Source organism: Delphinus delphis, chromosome 3, assembly GCF_949987515.2.
Source record: "Delphinus delphis chromosome 3, mDelDel1.2, whole genome shotgun sequence".
Classification (NCBI taxonomy): domain Eukaryota; kingdom Metazoa; phylum Chordata; class Mammalia; order Artiodactyla; family Delphinidae; genus Delphinus; species Delphinus delphis.
The window spans coordinates 63500663-63520672 of NC_082685.1; the positions used below are offsets into that span (position 1 = coordinate 63500663).

A 20010-nucleotide genomic window follows, 5' to 3' on the forward strand; every position below is an offset into this window, starting at 1 on the left:
ACAAGAATGGTTCTCATAGAGATGGAGAGAAACAGACTGAAGAGCCAGTTAGGCGAAATCCATAGGACTTGGTAATGAACTGAATATAGATGGCAAGGAAGCTGTCAAGACAGACTTAGGTTCGTGTCACTGGATGGATGGGGGTGTCATTCACTGAGATAAGGAGGTCTATTTTGTATAGCAATAGCATTATCCTAATTAATACAGAGGTTATTTGTGACCTTAGTTGGAGCTGTTTCAGTACAAGAATGGGGCTAGAGCAGGAGTCAGGAGGAAGTCACGAAATGGAGACAGTGAGTATCAACAACTCTTTTGAAAAAATTGCCTGTAAAGGGGAAGATGGAGACAAACCGTAACTGGAGTGAAATGAAATCTGAGGTTGTGGGAGAGACCTGAGTATATTTAAAAGCCAGTGAAAAGAATCCACTTGAGAAGCCAGTAGCTAGTACAGTGTATCTAGCACATAACAGGTGTGACACATTATTGATTAAATAAAGAAATTATTTAATTAGTTTAACAAATGAATAAATGAAAGGAAGGGATAAGATGATAAGTAATTTGCTCAACAAGGATAAAGCCATGAATTCAGGGCAGCCTACCTAATTCCAATATCCATACCCATTACAATATGATACCTGCCCTTAACAGAATGACAACAGTTGAAAGGCACCTGTCAGCTTATCTCATCCTTCCCTATAGACATGATTACTAGCACTTTTCATTCATTCAATCTATATTTGAGTGATTATGCACCTTCAATTCAGCAACTGTCCAGAAATTACTCAAAGGAGTGGAGCATTATCACTAAATCTTTAATGGGATCATTCTGTTTAACTGATAAATAGTATCAAATAAAAAATTAGATGTTGATAGTGGACAAGGCTGCACAGGTGTAGAGTCAAGGTGGATCTCTACTTTCTGCTCAGTTGTGCTGAGAAACTAAAACAGCTCTAAAGATAAAGTCCGTTAAAAAGTTAATAAGCTTCCGTAAAATAAACTTAAAGTAGTAGGAAAAAACCATAGTTTTATAGACCTAAAGACAAAAAAATGAACAGATAATTCAAATATATAATAAACACCTACTTTGTTCTAGTAATGACTCCTTCCAGGGTTTTAAATTCTGTCTTTTTGCTTTTCTGAGTACAAACCATAGATCTCTGCACAGCTACAAGTTCTCCATTGACATCACGAAACTGCAGACGAATCTGTGCTCTAACATCTGTTTCTTGAGCAACCTTTGAAGGTAAAGAGAGAAAAATTATGCTACCTTAAGTACCAGAACATTAGTTCTGAAGAAAATATATAGGCAATCTTACTCATCAAAAATAAAAAAAAAAAGAAAAACAACCGAAATAAATGAGATTACATATCATTCAAAATACAGAAGGACACTGAAGAGCCAAAGCAATCTTGAGAAAGAAAAACAGAGCTGGAGGAATCAGGCTCCCTGACTTCAGACTACGCTATAAAGCTACAGAAATCAAAGCAGTATGGTACTGGCACAAAGACAGACTTACAGATCAACAGAAGAGGATAGAAAGACCAAAAATAAACCCACACACCTATGGTCAATTAATCTACGAAAAGGAAGGCAAGAATATACAGTGGAAAAAAGTCTCTTTAATAAGTGGTGCTGTGAAAACTGGTGAGCCACATCTAAAAGAATGAGATTAGAACATTCTCTAACACCATACACAAAAATAAACTCAAAATGGATCAAAGACCTAAATGTAAGACTGGATACTATAGAACTCTTAGAGAAAAACATAAGCAGAACACTCTTTGACATAAATCACAGCAATATCTTTTTGCATCTGCCTCCTAGAGTAATGAAAATAAAAACAAAAATAAACAAATGGGACCTAATAAAACTTCAAGTTTTTGCACAGCAAAGGAAACCATAAACAAAGGAAAAGACAACCCACAGAACTGGAGAAAATATCTGCAAATGATGTGACTGACATGGGATTAATCTCCAAAATATACAAACAGCTCAACAGCTCAATATCAACAAACAACCCAATCAAAAAATGGGCAGAAAATCTAACTAGACACTTCTCCAAAGAAGACACACAGAGGAGTGATCAAGATGGTGGAGTAGTAGGACATGAAGCTCCCCTTCTCCCATAAATACATCAAAAATACATCTACACATGGAATGATTCTCACAGAATATCTACTGTAAGCTGGCAGAAGACCTCAGACTGTTGAAACGGCAAGAAAATCTCCAGTAAGCAGGTAGGAAAAAAGAAGAAAAAAGCGAGAAAGGAATTGGGATGGGACCTGCACCCCTAGGAGGGAGCTGTGAAAGAGGAAAGGTTCCTGCACCCTGGGAACTCCCTCACCAGTGGGGAGATTGGCTAGGAAAGAAGGGGAGTTTCTGAGCCTCATAAGTGAATGCAGCACTGGGTTTGTGGCAGCCAGAGCAAAGGGAGAACTACACAGATGGTCAGTGCTGCCACCCTGCACTCCCTAGCCTGAGACACTCTTCCACCAGTGCAGGCAGGGGCTGGGTGCTGGAACTCTGGCTTTGGAGATCAGAACCAAAGAGAGGACTAGGGTTGGCTGTGTGGAAACAGCCTGCAGGGGGACTGGAATCCAGTGTGAGCACAACTGAGGGTGTACTAAGAGGAAGCCTGGGCCGCCTTAGAGGCCAGTCGCCATTGTTTTGGGGGTGCATGAGAGGAGAGGCAGGACTCTGATTGTAGCCTTTTTCCCTGTGCGTGTGGTCTCAGAGGGCAGGACACACTGCCTGCACGGGCTCCAGGAGTGGTCTCCTGGCCCCCGCTGCCTCCCTCCCAGAACTCAGGAATGGTCGCGATCCACTGCCACTACCCGTCCAGATGCCAGGAGTGGTCGCAAGCCCCCACTGCCTCCACCCCAGACCCCACTGCCTCCACCCCAGACCCCAGGAGGGGTCACGAGCCTCGCTGCCTCCCTCCCGGACCCCAGGAGTGGTCCTGAGGCCCTGCCGCTGCCTGCCTGGACTCCAGGAGTGGTCACAAGCCACCTCGATTCCCATGATATGCTCTTAGGGTGCTCCTGAGCCGCCACCAGAAACCTGAGGACCAGGCACGAGCTGCCACATCTGCACGCCCGCTATCAAGGAAATAACAACAAGCACATGCTGAGGAAAGAGGTGACAGGCATCCATACTAAGAAGAGCCCTTGCACCAAATATATTAAACTCACACAAGCTACAGAGGAACATCCCCACGTATAAATAGCCCTCCACAACCACAGTATATAATTGTTTCTCCTAAACTCACAAAGTAAGAGAAATATAAATAAAATGAAGAAGCACAGCAACCACTCCTAAAGACCAAGAGAATTCTCCTGAAAGAACAAAACAATGAAACACACCTCTTCTAATAGACACCAGTTTCAAAAAGGAGATAATGAAAATACTAAAAGAATTAAGAAAGACTATTGATGGAAATGTAGAATACTGTAAAAAAGAACAAGAAGCTATAAAGAAGAACGAAGGAAAATTAGAAAACTCATTTGCAGAGACAAAAGCTGAGCTAAAAGCAATGAATAGCAGAATGAACAATGCAGAAGAACAAATAACTGACCTGGAAGATAGAATAACAGAAACCACCCAATCAGGACAGCAGACAGAAAGCCAGATCAAAAAAAAAGAAAGCAACATAAGAGACCTATGGGATAATATAAAGCATTCCAATCTACACATAACAGGGATCCCAGAAGGAAAAAGAAAAGTGGATCAAAAATGTATTTGAAGAAATTATGGCTGAAAACTTCCCAAACCTAAAGAAGGAAACAGATATGCAGGTTCAGGAAGCACAGAGGGTTCCAAACAAGATAAACCCAAACAGACCTACATCAAGACATATCATAATAAAAATGGCAAAATTTAAAGACAAAGAGAGGATTCTAAAGGCAGCAAAAGAAAAACAAAGAGTTAATTACAAGTGGACTCCATAAGGCTATCAGCAGATTTCTCTACAGAAACACTGCAGGCCAAAAGGGAGTGGCAAGACATATTCAAAGTCCTGAAAGGGAAAAACGTGCAACCTAGGATACTCTACCCAGCAAGATTATCATTTAGAACAGAAGGAGGGCTTCCCTGGTGGCACAGTGGTTAAGAATCGCCTGCCAATGCAGGGGACACGGGTTCAATCCCTGGTCCGGGAAGATCCCACAGGCGGCAGATCAACCAAGCCCATGCACCACAACTACTGAGCCTGCACTCTAGACCTCAAAAGCCACAACTACTGAAGCCCGTGTGCCTAGAGCCCATGCTCCACAACAAGCCACCACAACGAGAAGCCTGTACACTGCAACGAAGAACAGCCCTCCATCACCACAACTAGAGAAAGCCTGTGCGCAGCAACGAACACCCAACACAGCCAAAAATAAAAATAAATTAAATAAATTAAAAAAGAATAGCAAGGTGAAGAATTTCTCAGAAAAGCAAAAACTAAAGAATACAGCAATACTAAACCTATCCTAAAGGAAATATTGAAAGATCTTCTCTAAATAAAAAAGAAGAATCTACAGGAAAGAGAAAATCACAATTAGAAAGTAAATCACTTAAATAAGCCAGTACACAGATTAAAAAAAAAATCAAAATATTTCTGTGAAAGTGATGATAACCACAATGAAGAGCAAAAGAATGATCACGAAGATGTAAAAGGGGACACCAAAATCATATGAGGATAAGAGTAAGAAAATGTAGATTTTTTTTTCCTACTATGTGTTTGAGCTTATATGACTACCAGTCTAAGGGAAATATTGGGTTGACCAAAAGGTTCATTCGTTTTTTTCTGTAAGATGGCTCTAGTAGCACTTAGCTCTCTCTTTAACTTCGTTCGAAACAATTTTGTTAGTTGTATGTGACAGCTGTCATATCAGCGTGCATTTAAAAAAAGACTTCTCAAAATTGGTGAATTTTTGTGTAGCCATTTAATATCGAAGATGGAAGAAAAAAAGCAACACTTTCAGTATACTGTGCTTTATTATTTCAAGAAAGGTAAAAACTCAACCAAAATGCAAAAAGAGATATGTGCAGCATATGGAGAAGGTGCTGTGACTGACTGAATGTGTCAAAAGTGGTTTGTGAAGTTTTGTGCTGGAGATTTCTCGCTGGACAATGCTCCACGGTCGGGCAGACCAAGCTGATAGTGATCAAATCAAAAAATTAATTGAGAACAATCAGCGTTATACCATGCGGGAGACAGTTGACATCTCAAAATATCCAAATCAAGCACTGAAAATCATCTGCACCAGCTTGGTTATGTGAATTGCTTTGATGTTTGGGTTCCACATAAGTTAAGTGAAAAAAAACCTTCTTGACTGTATTTCTGCATGCGATTCTCTACTTAAACTTAATGAAAACATTCTATTTTTAAAACAAATTGTGATGGGCAATGAAAAGTGGATACTGTACAATAGTGTGGAACAGAAGAGATCATGGGGCAAGCGAAATGAACCACCACCAACCACACCAAAGGCCAGTCTTCATCCAAAGAAGGTGATGTTGTGAATATGGTAGGACTGGAAGGGAGTCCTCTATTATAAGCTCCTTCCAGAAAACCAAACAATTCCAACAAGTACTGCTCCCAATTAGACCAACTGAAAGCACTCAATGAAAAGCATCCAGAATTAGTCAACAGAAAACATATAATCTTCCATCAGGATAACACAAGACTGCATGTTTCTCTGATGACCAGGCAAAAACTGTTACAGCTTGGCTGGGAAGTTCTGATTCATCCGCTGTATTCACCAGGCATTGCACCTTCAGATTTCCATTTATTTCGGTCTTTACAAAATTCTCTTAATGGAAAAGATTTCAATTTCCTGGAAGACTGTAAAAGGCACCCGGAACAGTTCTTTGCTCAAAAAGATAAAAAGTTGGGCTTCCCTGGTGGCGCAGTGGTTGAGAGTCCACCTGCCAATGCAGGGGACATGGGTTCGTGCCCTGGTCCGGGAAGATCCCACATGCCGCGGAGCAGCTAGGCCCGTAAGCCACAGCCGCTGAGCCTGCGCGTCCGGAGCCTGTGCTCCGCAGTGGGAGAGGCCACAGCAGTGAGAGGCCTGTGTATCACATAAAAAAAAAAAAAAAGATAAAAAGTTTTGGGAAGATGGAATTATGAAGTTGCCTGAAAAATGGCACTAGGTAGTGGAACAAAAGGGTGAATACGTTGTTCAATAACATTCTTGTGAAAATGAAAAATGTGTCTTTTATTTTCACTTAAAAACCAAAGGCACTTTTTGGCCAACCCAACAGATACAGGAAGGGGATAACATACTTGAAAAAGAAGGTAAGTACAAATCAAAAACATATAATAGATTCCCAAAAATGAAAAAGAAGAGAACATAAGTATAATACAAAAGAAAACCATTGAACTACAAAAGAAAAAACAGAAATGGACAAAGAAGAAATACAAAATCAACAAGAAAACAAGGTTTAAAATGGCAATAAATACATACATAAATGTCAATGGACTAAATGCTCCAATCAAACAACACAGAGTAGCAGACTGGATAGAAAAACAAGAGCCTACAATACACTGCCTATAACAGACCCACCCTATGGCAAAGGACACACACGGATTGAAAGTGAGGGGATAGAAAAAGATATTTCATGCTAACAGAAATGACAAGAAACCAGGGGTCACAATACTTATATCAGACAAAACAACTTGAAAACAAAAGCCATAAAGAAAGATAAAGAAGGACACTATATAATGATAAAAGGAAGAATACATGAAGAGTATTTTACGCTCGTCAACATACACACACCTAATATAGGAGCATGCAAATACAGAAAATAACTACTATGAGACGCAAAGGGAGAAACTGACAGGACTACAATAATAGTAAGACTTTAACACCCCACTCAAATCAATAGATAGATCTTGCAGGCAGAGAATCAATAAGGCAACAGAAATCCTAAATAATACAGTAAAACAGACATAACTGATATTTGGACATTACATCCAAAAAAAACCCAGAATATACATTCTTTTCAAGCACACATGGAACATTCTCTAGGACTGACCACATACTCTGGCACAAAACAAGACTCAACAAATTTAAGAGTATAGAAATTATCTCAAGCATCTTTTCTGACCACAACAGCATGGAACTAGAAATTAACCACAGAAAAAGAAAGAGAAGAAAACAATTATATGGAGACTAAACAACATGCTACTAAAAAACCAATGGGTTAACAATGAAATCAAAGAGGAAACTAAAAAATACCTTGAGACAAAAGACAATGAAAACACAACCATACAAAAACTATGGGATGCAGCAAAAGCAATTCTTAGAGGGAAGTTCATAGCAATACATTCCTTCCTCAAAAAAAACAAGAAAAATCTCAAATAAACAACATGAACCTACCACTTAAAAAAATAAGAAAAAGAAGAACAAACAAAACCTTAAGTTGGCAGAAGGAAGGAAATAATAAAGATCAGAGAGAAAATAAATAAAATAGAGATCTAAAACACAATAGAAAAAAAATCAAGAAAACCAAGAGCTGGTTCTTTGAAAGGATAAATAAGATTGACAAACCTCTGGCCAGGCTCACCAAGAAGAAAAGAGAGAGAACCCAAATAAACTAAGTAAGAAATGAAAAAGGAACCAGAACAGCTGATACCACAGAAATTCAAAAAACCATAGGGAGTACTATGAACAATTATATGCCAACAAATTCAACAACCTAGAAGAAATGGACAAGTTTCTAGAAACCTACAGTCCACCAAAATTGAATCCAGAAGAAATAGATCATTTGAACAGACCGATCACTAGAAGTGAAATAGAATGTGTAATTAAAAAACTCCCTACAAACAAAAGTCCAGGAGCAGATGGCTTCACAAGAGAATTCCACCAAACATACAAAGAACTTATACTGATCCTTCTTTAACTCTTCCAAAAAATGGGAGAAGGGAACACTCCCAAAGACATTCTATGAAGTGACCATCACCCTGATACCAAAACCAAAGACAACACCAAAAAAGAAGATTACAGGCCAATATCTTTGGTGAATAGAGATACAAAAATTCTCAACAAAATATTAGCAAACCAAATCCAACAACACATAAAAAGATCATACACCACGATCAAGTGGGATATATCCCAAGTTCCCAAGGTTGGTTCAACATACACAAATCAATCAATGTGATACACCACATAAACAAAAGAAAAGACAAAAAATACGTCATCTCAATAGATGCAGAAAAAGCATTTGACAAAATTCAACATCCATTCATGACAAAGAGTCTTACCAAAGTGGGTACACAGGGAATATAATAAAAACTATTTATGACAAACCCACAGCCAATATAATACTCAACGGTGAAAAGCTGAAAGCCTTCATGCTAAAATCTGGAACAAGACAAGGATGCCCAGATGACTTACCTGGTGGTCCAGTGGCTAAGACTCTGCACTCCCTATGTAGGGGGCCCAGGTTCAATCCCTGGTCAGGGAACAAGATCCCACATGCCACAACTAAGAGTTTGCATGCTGCAACTAAAGATCCTGCATGCCGCAACAAAGATCCCAAGTGCCACAACTAAGACCCGGTGCAGCCAAATAAAAAATAAATAAACGACAAGGATGCCCATTCTCATCTCTTTTATTCAACGTAGTATTGGAAGTCCTAACCACAGCAATCAGACAAGAAAAAAAAATAAAAGGTATCCAAACTGGAAGGGAAGAGGTAAAACTGTCATTATATGCAGATGATAATATATATAGAAAACCTTAAAGACTCCACACAAAACCTGCTAGAACTGATAAATTCAGTCAGGTAGCAGGATACAAGATTAACATACAGAAATCGGTTGCATTTCTTTACATCAACAATGAAATATCAAAAACGGAATGTAAAAAAAACAATACCTTTTAAAATTGTAACCCCGGACTTCCCTGGTGGCGCAGCGGTTAAGAATCCACCTGCCAACGCAGGGGACATGGGTTCGATCCCTGGTCCGGGAAGATCCCACATGCCGCAGACCAACTAAGCCCATGCGCCACAACTACTGAGCCTGTGCTCTAGAACCCGCGAGCCACAACTACTGAGCCCACATGCCGCAACTACTGAAATCTGTGCGCCTACGGCTCCTGCTCTGCAACAAGAGAAGCCACCACAGTGAGAAGCCCACACACTGCAACGAAGAGTAGGCCCCTCTCGCCGCAACTAGAGAAAGCTGAAACGCAGCAACGAAGACCCAATGCAGCCAAAAATGAATGAATAAATAAATAAATTTAAAAAATAATAATAAAATAAAATCGGAACCCCAAAAATAAAATACTTAGGAATAAACCTCACCAAGGAGGTGAAAGACTTATACATTGAGAACTATAAAACATTAATTATAGGAAACTGAAGATTATTCAAAGAAATGAAAGATATCCCAGGCTCTTGAATTGGAAGAATTATTACTGTTAAAATGGCCATACTACCCAAAGCAATCTACAGATTTAATGCAATCCCTATCAAATTACCCATGATATTTTTCACAGAACTAGAACAAATAATCCTAAAATTCATATGGAACCATGAAAGACCCAGAATTGCCAAAGCAATACTGAAGAAAAAGAACAAAATAGGAAGCATAAACCTTCCAGATATCAGACAATACTACAAAGCTACAGTAAGCAAAACAGCATGGTATTTGCACCAAAACAGATATATGGATCAATGGAACTGAATAGAGAGCTCAAAAATAAACCCACACACCTACGGTCAATTAATCTTCGACAAAGGAGACAAGAATATACAATGGGAAAAAGACAGTCTCTTCAGCAAGTGGTGGGAAAGCTGGACAGCCATATGTAAATCAATGAAGTTAGAACACACCTTCTCACCATACACAAAAATAAACTTAAAACGGCTTAAAGACTTAACATAAGACACGACACCATAAAACTCCTAGAAGAGAACACAGGCAAAACATTCTCTGACATAAATTGTAACAATGTTTTCTTAGGTCAATCTCCCAAGGTAATAGAAATAAAAACAAAAATAAACGGGACCTAATCAAACTTACAAGCTTTTGCACAGCAAAGGAAACCATAAACAAAATGAAAAGACAACCTACAGAATGGGAGAAAATATTTGCAAACAATGTGACTGACAAGGGCTTAATTTCCAAAATATACAAATGGCTCATACATCTCAACAACAGAAAAAAAAAAACCCAATCCAAAAATGAGCAGAAGACCTAAATAGACATTTCTTCAAAGAAGAAATACAGATGGTCAATAGGCACATGAAAAGATGCTCAACACTGCTAATTATTAGAGAAATGCAAATCAAAACTACAATGAGGTACCACCTCACACCAGTCAAAATGGCCATCATTAAAAAGTCTACAAATAACAAATGCTGGAGAGGGTGTGGAGAAAAGGGAATCCTCCTACACTATTGGTGGAAATGTAAGTTGGTGCAGCCACTGTGGAAAACAGTATGGAGGTTCCTCAGAAAACTAAAAATAGAATTACCATATGATCCAGCAATCCCACTCCTGGGCATATATACAGACAAAATTATAATTCAAAAAGATATACATATGCCAATGTTCACAGCAGCAATATCCACAATAGTCAAGACATGAAAACAACTTAAATGTCCATCGACAGATGAATGGATAAAGAAGATGTAGTACATATATATACAATGGAATACTACTCTGCCATTAAAAAGAATGAAATAATGCCATTTGCAGCAATATGGATGCAACTAGAGATTATCATACTAAGTGAAGTAAGTCAGAAAGAGAAAGACAAATACCATATGATATCACTTATATTTGGAATCTAAAATATGATACAGGGACTTCCCTGTTAGCGCAGTGGTTAAGAATCTGCTTGCCAATGCAGGGGACACCGGTGCAATCCCTGGTCCGGGAAGATCCCACATGCCACAGAGCACCTAAGCCCGTGTGCCACAACTACTGAGCCTGCGTTCTAGAGCCCGTGAGCCATACTACTGAGCCTGCATGACACACCTTCTGAAAGCCATGCACCTAGAGCCCATGCTCCACAACAAGAGAAGACACTGCAATGAGAAGCCCATGCACCACAACAAAGAGTAACCCCTCCTCCTGCAACTAGAGAAAGCCTGCGCACAGCAACTAAGACCCAATGCAGCCAAAAATAAAAATTAAATTAAATTAATTTTAAAAAGTAATAATAAAAAATAAAATATAATACAAATGAGCCTATCTATGAAACAGAAACAGAATCATGGACATGAGAACAGACTGGTGGTTGCCAAGGGGGAGGGGGTTGGAGGAGGGATGGAGTGGGAGGTTGGGGTTTGCAGATGTAAGCTTTAATATATAGAATGGATAAACAACAAGGCCCTACTGTATAGCACAGAGAACTACATACAATATCCTCTGATAAACCATAATGGAAAAGAATATTAAAAAAAGAATGTGTGTGTGTGTGTGTGTGTGTATATATATATATATATATATATATATATATATATATATATATATATATATATAACTGAATCACCTTGCTGTACAGCAGTTAACACAACATTGTAAATCAACTATACTTCAATGAAAAAACAAAGACATACAGATGGCCATCAGGCACATGAAAAGATGCCCATCATCACTAATTATTAGAGAAATGAAAATCAAAACTACAATGAGGTATCATCTCACACTGGCCAGAATAGCTATCATCAAAAAGTCTAGAAACAATAAATGCTGGAGAGTGTGTGGAGAAAAGGAAACCCTCCTACACTGTTGGTGGGAATGTAAATTGGTACAGCCACTATGAAGAACAGTATGGAGCTTCCTTAAAAAACTAAAAATAGAGCTACCATATGATCCAGCAATCCCACTCTTGGGCATATATCTGGAGAAAACCATGATTCGAAAGGATACATGCACTCCAAAATTCACTGCAGCACTATTTACAATATCCAAGACACGGAAGCAATGTAAATGTCCATCCACAGATGAATGGATAAAGAAGATGTGGTAATATATATATACAGTGGAATATCAGCCATAAAAAAGAACAAAATAATGCCATTTGCAGCAACATGAATGGACCTAGAGATTATCATACTAAGTGAAGTCAGACAGAGAAAGAAAAATATCATATGATATCACTTATATATGAATGTAAAAATCTTATGAATGTAAAAAATCTTATTTACAAAACAGAAACAGACTCACAGACTTCAAAAACAAACTTATAGTTACCAATGGGGAAAGGTGGGGGGGGAGGGATAAATTATGAGGTTGGGATTAACAGATACACAGTACTATATATAAAATAGATAATCAGCAAGGACCTACTGTACATCACAGGGAACCCTACTCAGTAATCTGTAATAACCTACATGGGAAAAAAATCTGAAAAAAATAGACATATGTATATGTATAAATGAATCACCTTGCTGTACACCTGAAACTAACACAACACTGTAAATCAACTATATTCCAATATAAAGTAAAAAAAATTTTTTAAGTAAATTTAAAAAATACACAAGGAGGAAAAGAATACTGTTTGATTTACTAGAACTGTATTATCTACCTCCATTATTCAGCATCATTAGGAGATCAGCTATGTGGATTTTTCAAATAAATGAATTTTATCCTTTTACATACCAAAAGTATTTTTTACAACATTTTAAAAAACAATCACAAGCTTACAGAAAAGTAGACACACAGTATACACCATGACTTTTCACCCAAACCACTTGAGAATAAGTTGCTGATCTGATATCCCAACACTGATATTTCCTATTAAACATGGGCATTTTCAACCATAAAAATCAGGAAATTGAGTGATATATTACTACCATATGGCCCTCAGATCCCATTCAATTTTGCCAATTCTTCCAATATGTCCTTTACAACAATAGGATCCAGTTCAGAATTACACATAGTATTACACATTGTTCAAATTACACATTGTTGTCATTGTCTCTTTAGTTTCTTTCAGTCTGGAACAGTTCCTCAGATTTTCTCTTTCATGACTGGTAATTTTAAAAATTACCAAATGTTATTTTATAGAAGGTCTCCCAAAATTTGGATTTGCCTAATATTTCTTCAGGACTAGAATCAGATTATGCATCTTTGCAGCAATATTACAGAAGTGATGGTATGTTCCTTACATTGCATCTTATCGGATGGGCACGATTTCAATTTAGCTCATTACTGAGGATGTTACCTTCAATCTCCTGGTAAAGGTGGTATCTACCAGGAGATATTCCTGCCAGAATATTATTTTTTCTACTTTGCTGTTAATAAATATTTGGGAAAGAGATACACTGAGACTGTGTAAATGTCTCATAACCTCATCAAGCTTTTCCTCCATTAGTTTTAACATCTCTATTAATGTTTCTTAAATGAATGAATGATTACTGTGATAGCTATCAAAGAGTAATTTTCTAATTCCATTATTCCTCCTACATTTATTAGTTAAGATTCTACTATAAGGAAGGGCTTTGTCCTCCACACCCGCCCCAACCGCCGCCTTGTTTTTCATTTTTTAAATATCACTATGGACTCATGCATTCCTCTCTTGGGCTCCAATTCCCAACCAGGTTTTTGTGGATGCCCTCCTCTCTCAGCCTCATCTACTGGTTTTTGTGGGGTTTTAAAAATATATTTATTTATTTTTGGCTGCGTTGGGTCTTTGTTGCTGCGTGCAAGCTTTCTCTAGTTGTGGCGAGTGGGGGCTACTCTCTGTTGTGGTGCATGGGCTTCTCATTGCGGTCTCTTCTTTTGTTGAGGAGCACGGGCTCTAAGCACGTGGGCTTCAGTAGTTGTGGTACGCAGGCTCAGCAGTTGTGGCTCGCAGGCTTAGTTGCTCCGCAGCATATGGGATCTTCCTGGACCATGGCTCGAACCTGTGTCCTCTGCATTGGCCGGTGGATTCTTAACCGCTGCGCCACCAGGGAAGTCCCTCATCTACTGGCTTTTGGACCTCCATCATGGTGTATTATCTTTATATATTGCTGACTTTGATTTGCTAATATTTTGTGATTTTTGCATGCATGACAGTTACCCATCTGTAGTCTTCTTGTAATGCCTTTGGTTTTTGGTAACACAGTAATACTACCTTCATAAAATGAGTTGGGACATAGTTCCTTTGCCTCTCTTTTCTGAAAAAGTTTATGTAGACTTACTTCACTCTGTATGACAGACTCTAGGTCAGAAAGAGAAAGACAAATACCGTATGCTAACACATATATATGGAATTTAAGAAAAAAAATGTCATGAAGAACCTAGGGGTAAGACAGGAATAAAGACACAGACCTACTAGAGAATGGACCTGAGGATATGGGGAGGGGGAAGGGTAAGCTGTGACAAAGTGAGAGAGTGGCATGGACATATATACACTACCAAACGTAAAACAAATAGCTAGTGGGAAGCAGCTGCATAGCACAGGGAGATCAGCTCGGCACTTTGTGACCACCTAGAGGGGTGGGATAGGGAGGGTGGGAAGGAGGTAGATGCAAGAGGGAAGAGATATGGGAACATATGTATAACTGATTCACTTTGTTATAAAGCAGAAACTAACACACCATTGTAAAGCACTTATACTCCAATAAAGATGTAAAAAAAACAAGTTTATGTAGAACTGACTCTACTTCCTCCTAAAATGTTTTGTACAACTCACCAGTAATATCATCACAACCTGAAGTCCTTGTTAAGTTTTTAACTACAAATCAATTTCTTTTGTAGGCATATTTCTTCTTGAGTAAGCTTTGGTAACTTATGTTCTTAAAAGAATTTGTCCATTTCATCTAAGTCACTGAATTTATTGGCATAAACCTGCTAGCAGTATTCCCTTATTACCTACATAATGTCTGTAGGATCCACAGTGATGTTGCCTCTTTCATTCCTAATATTGGTAATTTCTTTTTTATCACTTTGCTTAGAGGCTTATTCATTTTATTGATCCTTTTTTTTTAAAAGAACCATCTTCTGGTTTCACTGGTTTTCTCTGTCTCTGTATTCTATATCACTGATTTTTGCTCTTATCTTTAATTTCCCTCCTTTACTTATTTTGAATTTAATTAGCTCTTCTTTTTCAGGTTTCTTAAGATAGAAGCTCAGGTAATTAATTCTAGACATTTTTTCTTTTCTAATATAAACATTTTATTATATAAATTTCTAAGCATTAGTTAGCTGCATTCCACAAATTTTTTGTATGATATGCTTTTATTTAACGTATTTTTGAATTTCCTTCGTGATCCCTTTTTTGATCCATGGGTTATTTAGAAATGACCGCCTGGGCTTCCAGAACTGGTGGCGCAGTGGTTGAGAGTCCGTCCGCCTGCCGATGCAGGGGACACGGGTTCGTGCCCCGGTCCAGGAAGATCCCACATTCCACAGAGCGTCTGGGCCCGTGAGCCATGGCTGCTGAGCCTGCGCGTCCGGAGCCTGTGCTCCGCAACGGGAGAGGCCACAACAGCGAGAGGCCCGCGTACCGCAAAAAAAAAAAAAAAAAAAAAGAAGAAGAAATGTACTGCCTAATTTTCAAATATCTGGGGATTTTCTGTTATTGATTTCTAGTTTAACTTTGTTGTGGTCAGAAAACACATTCTGTATGACTTCAATGGTTTAAAATTTGTTTTCACTTGTTTTATGGTTCAGAATATTTGTGAATGTTTTACAGTGGCTGAAAATAATGTGTATTCTGCCGTTCATTAGTAGAATGTCCTATAAACATCAATTAGGCTAATTTGATTAATAGTATTAAAGTTTTCCACGTCCTTCTGATATTTTGTCTACTCTTTCTGTTTCTTTACCAAGAGAGGTATTGAGATCTCCAACTATAATTGCAGATTTGCCTGTTTCTCCTTTAGTTCCATAGATTTTTTTTGCCTCTTCCATATCAAAGCTCTACATTTAGAGTTGCTAAATCCTTTTGGTGAACTGACTGCTTTATCATCATAAAATGTCACTTTTTACGTCAATGTTTCTAGTTCTGAAGTATACTGTCTGATATTAATATAGCCAATTCAGTTTTCTTTTTATTAGCTGGCATATTCTAGTATGCTATCTAAAGGATTTTCCATCCTTTTAACCTATCTGTATTATTATATTTAAAAACACTGTTATTCCCTCTAAAAAATAATACAAATGAATGTATATGCAAAACAGACTCACAGATACAGAAAAAAATTTGTGGTTACCAAAGTGGAGGGGAGAGGGACAAAATAGAGGTATAGGATTAACAGATACAAGCTACTACATATAAAATAGATAAACAACAAGAATACACTGTATAGCACAAGGAACTTTACCCATTTTCTTGTAAAAAACCTATAATGGAGTATAATCTACAAAAATACTGAATCACTATGCTGTACATCTGAAATTAACACAATACTGTAAATCAACTATACTTCAATCAAAAAAAAAACCCATTGGTATTCCTTTTGCTTTATTTAGGTCTTTTTGTTATATCTTCTATTCCATTCATTAAACTTAATGTTTTCCTTTCCATCTGTCTGCATATTTATAAGTTTTGTAATTTAAGATCATCTGCTAATTCTGTCATCTCTTTCATTTTCTATTTATTTCTATATTTCATTTTCTCCTGGTTCTGGGTTCCTTGCATGCCTGGTAACTTCTGATTGTGAATTTTACAATGTTGAATGAATAATTTTGTTTTACTCCTTTAATGAGTGTTTAATTTGGTTCAGGCGTGCAGCTAAGTTTCTTGAGGCTTAATCCTTTTTTTGGATGCAACATGCAGCATGCGGAACTTCCCCTCCCAGGGATTGAACCAGGGCCCCCTGCAATGGAAGCACAGAGTCTTCTAACCACTGGACCTCTGGGGAAGTCCAATATTTAATGGTGGATATTGTTTCTTTATTTGGCCGAGCTGTGCAGCTTGCAGTATCTTAGTTTCCTGACCAGGGATTGGTCCTGGTCCTGAACCTGTGCCCTCGGCAGTGAAAGTGCAGAGTCCTAACCAATGGATTACCAAGGAATTCCTTAGAGGCTTAGTCCTTTTGAACGTTTGTTTTTAAGGTTTGTAAGGGGGCATCTGCAGCAACCTTCACTCTAGGACTAATTTCGTAACACTTCCCCTCAGCCTCAAGAACCTCCTTTAACATTTCTTATGGTACAGATCTGCTGGTAACTAATACCTCTACCTTTTTTTTTTCCCCAATCAGAAAATGTTCTCCATTTCATCTTCAATTTTTGAAGGATATTTTTGTTGTATATAGAATTTTAGATTGATTTTTATTCCCCAGCACTTTAAAGATGTTGTCTCTCTATCTCATGGCTTGGAAGTTTTTGATGAGAAGTCAGAAATCATTATTTTTCCCCTCTGCATAATGTGTTACTTTTTCCTCAGTCTGCTTTTAAGAATTCACCTCTGGTTTTCAGCAAGTTTAGTGTAAAATGCAATATAAGTGTGTTTATGCTACTTGTTATATGTTGAGCTTCTTGGGTCTTTTTTATAATTTTATTTCTCTGTTGTGATCTTTTCCCTCATTATGGCCAATTTCCTTTAAATTCTTGAACTTATGTGTCATAGCTTTTAAAATCCTTGTCTGCTAATTCCAAAATTTGTCATCTCTGGATATGTTTCTATTCACTTTTTCCTCTCAGTTATGGATTACATTTGTTTCTTCATATATACACTAATTTTTTATTATATCCTGGACATTGTAGATGCTACAGTGTGAGTTTGGATTGTGCTGACTTCCTTTAAAAAGTGTTGAGTTTTGTTCTAGAAGGCAGTTAATTTATTGGCTACTCAGTCTGATTCTGTCAAAGCTTGTTTTAGGATTTGTTAGGATGGCCTTTCTGAGGCCTCAACAGAATACTAAGGAGTTCCACAAGCTCCTCCTACTCTGGCATATCATGACTCAAATGTCTCCCAGCATTGTGTAAACTCTAGAATCTCCATTCAGTTCACAATCCCACTCCTCTACTCCAGTAGTTGTTCGCTGCTAGTCCTCACTGAATCTCATTCTGGAACACATGCAGCTTAGTATTTGGCCAAAAGCTCATGGGTTCCTTGTACAGATTCCTGGTGCCCCATCTCTGCACAAAAACCCCACCCCTGTACCCTGCCTCACAATTCACAACCACCTCAGCAAACCCAAACTTCTTTCTTTGTTTCATCTGCCTAGTGACTACGGTTCTCTGTTGGGTTCTAACTCTATGCACTGAAGTTCGCAAAATATCCCTACGTAGAAAACTAGAATAAATGTGTAGTCACCGCATATATTTCTCTTTTCTCAAAAATCACAGCCCTGCACCATCTGTTGCCCAATGCCTGAAAAGAGTGGATTCAAATATTTTTTCCAGTTTTATAGTTGTTCATCTTGGGAGCACAAGTGTGATACTCACTACTCTATTGCAACCAAAATCACAAGCCCTGAATTCAGCCTTTTTTTAAAATCATAAATAACTTTTGTTGGACTTTTCATGACTTTTGGGCATAAATTTAACTTTTATATTAATTCATCAAATTGTTTAACAAATATTTATTAGGCACTTTGTAGCTTTCATTTGTTGTTTTGGTTCAAAAATGACAGTTCTGGTCTTCCCTGGTGGTGCAGTGGTTGGGAGTCCACCTGCCGATACAGGGGACGTGGGTTCGTGCCCCGGTCCGGGAAGATCCCACATGCCGCAGAGCGGCTAGGCCCGTGAGCCATGGCCGCTGAGCCTGCGCGTTCGGACTGATGTAGCCGCAAGTTTGAAAGAAGTAAAGGAGAAAAGTGGGAAGCTAGGCAAATGGAGCAACATGGAAATCAAAGTTCCTAAGAAGACAGAAACAACTGAACATAGGTAAGAAAAATTATTGAGGAGAGCCAGAAAAATTCAGGTGTTTGTTTAAGGCAAGGTAAACAATATTAGGTTCAGGGTCAAATTAAAACAGGGAAAAGGAAAGACAAGAGAAGCTGAAGATATAAGAGGGTGAGAGGAATTGAAATAATGAGAAGAACATAGCATATAGGGAAAACTGAGGGGATGTGGACAATTCAGATAAGGGGAATGGCTTCATCCACAGTAGGAGGTGTGAGTGACTCAGGAGAGAAGAGTTGATGAGCAAGTGTGGGTGGGAGCTCAGAACTGGGAAATGAGAGCAGCCGAAAAGTGCGTAGTAAGTGAAGAGAGCTAAACCACCATGGCCAGAAGAACCACAGAGAGGACATAAACAGACAGCTGAGAAAAACAGCTCTAGAAATATGAAAGCATTTGGGAAGAGGTGAGTGATAGATGAGATTGGCAGAGATACTAGAGCATCAATCAACATGGAAACATCCAGAAAATACATACATACATATGTAAAAAAAACAAGAACAATAGCCAACACTCTCCTTGATCCTGCAAACCTTTTCAGCTATTGCCCTATCTCTCTTTCCACTTATAGCAAAATTCACAAGACAATTCTATGTGTTTCACTTCCTTACCTCCTGTTTTCTCAGATTACTAAAACTGGTTTTGTCAAGATCACCAATGGCCTTCCCATAGTCAAACCTGCTTCTTACTTGAGCTATCGACATTTCTTTTTTTAATTTTTATTGGAGTATAGTTGATTTACAATGTTTGTTAGTTTCTGCTATACAGCAAAGTGAATCAGCTATATGTATACATATATCCCCTCTTTTTTGGATTTCCTTCCCACTTAGGTCACGAAAGAGTACTGAGTAGATTTCCCTGTGCTATACAGTAGGTTCTCATTAATTATCTATTTTGAGCTATCGACATATTTGACACAGTTGATGACTCCTCCTTCTTATAACACTTTATTCTTTTCTAAGACACTATTCTCTGTTTTCCTTACTTTACTAGTTGTTCTTTTAGCATCTTTTGCTGGGTCCTCCTCCTCTTACTTATTTCTAAATGCTAATGTGCTCTAGGCTTAGGTCTTGGATCTCTTCTCTATATTCACTTCCTATGTGATCCCATTAGGCTTTAAGACTAACTACATACATATATAACTGTATGCATCAATGATTCCTAATTTTCTTTCTTTAACTCAAACCTCTCCCCTGGTCATACTTCTACTTACCTACTGGAC

General features: G+C 38.2%; 1 protein-coding gene across 4 annotated transcripts in view; it reads right to left on the reverse strand.

The window, feature by feature from the left end:
• RAD50 (RAD50 double strand break repair protein) overlaps positions 1-20010 on the reverse strand; it is a 235793-nt gene that overhangs the window by 71824 nt on the left and 143959 nt on the right. For all 4 annotated transcript variants that reach the window (XM_060008875.1, XM_060008874.1, XM_060008873.1 and 1 more), the window contains one exon: positions 1084-1235. In XM_060008875.1, the coding sequence (XP_059864858.1) occupies positions 1084-1235 (152 nt within the window). The remainder of the gene's footprint in view (positions 1-1083; positions 1236-20010) is intronic.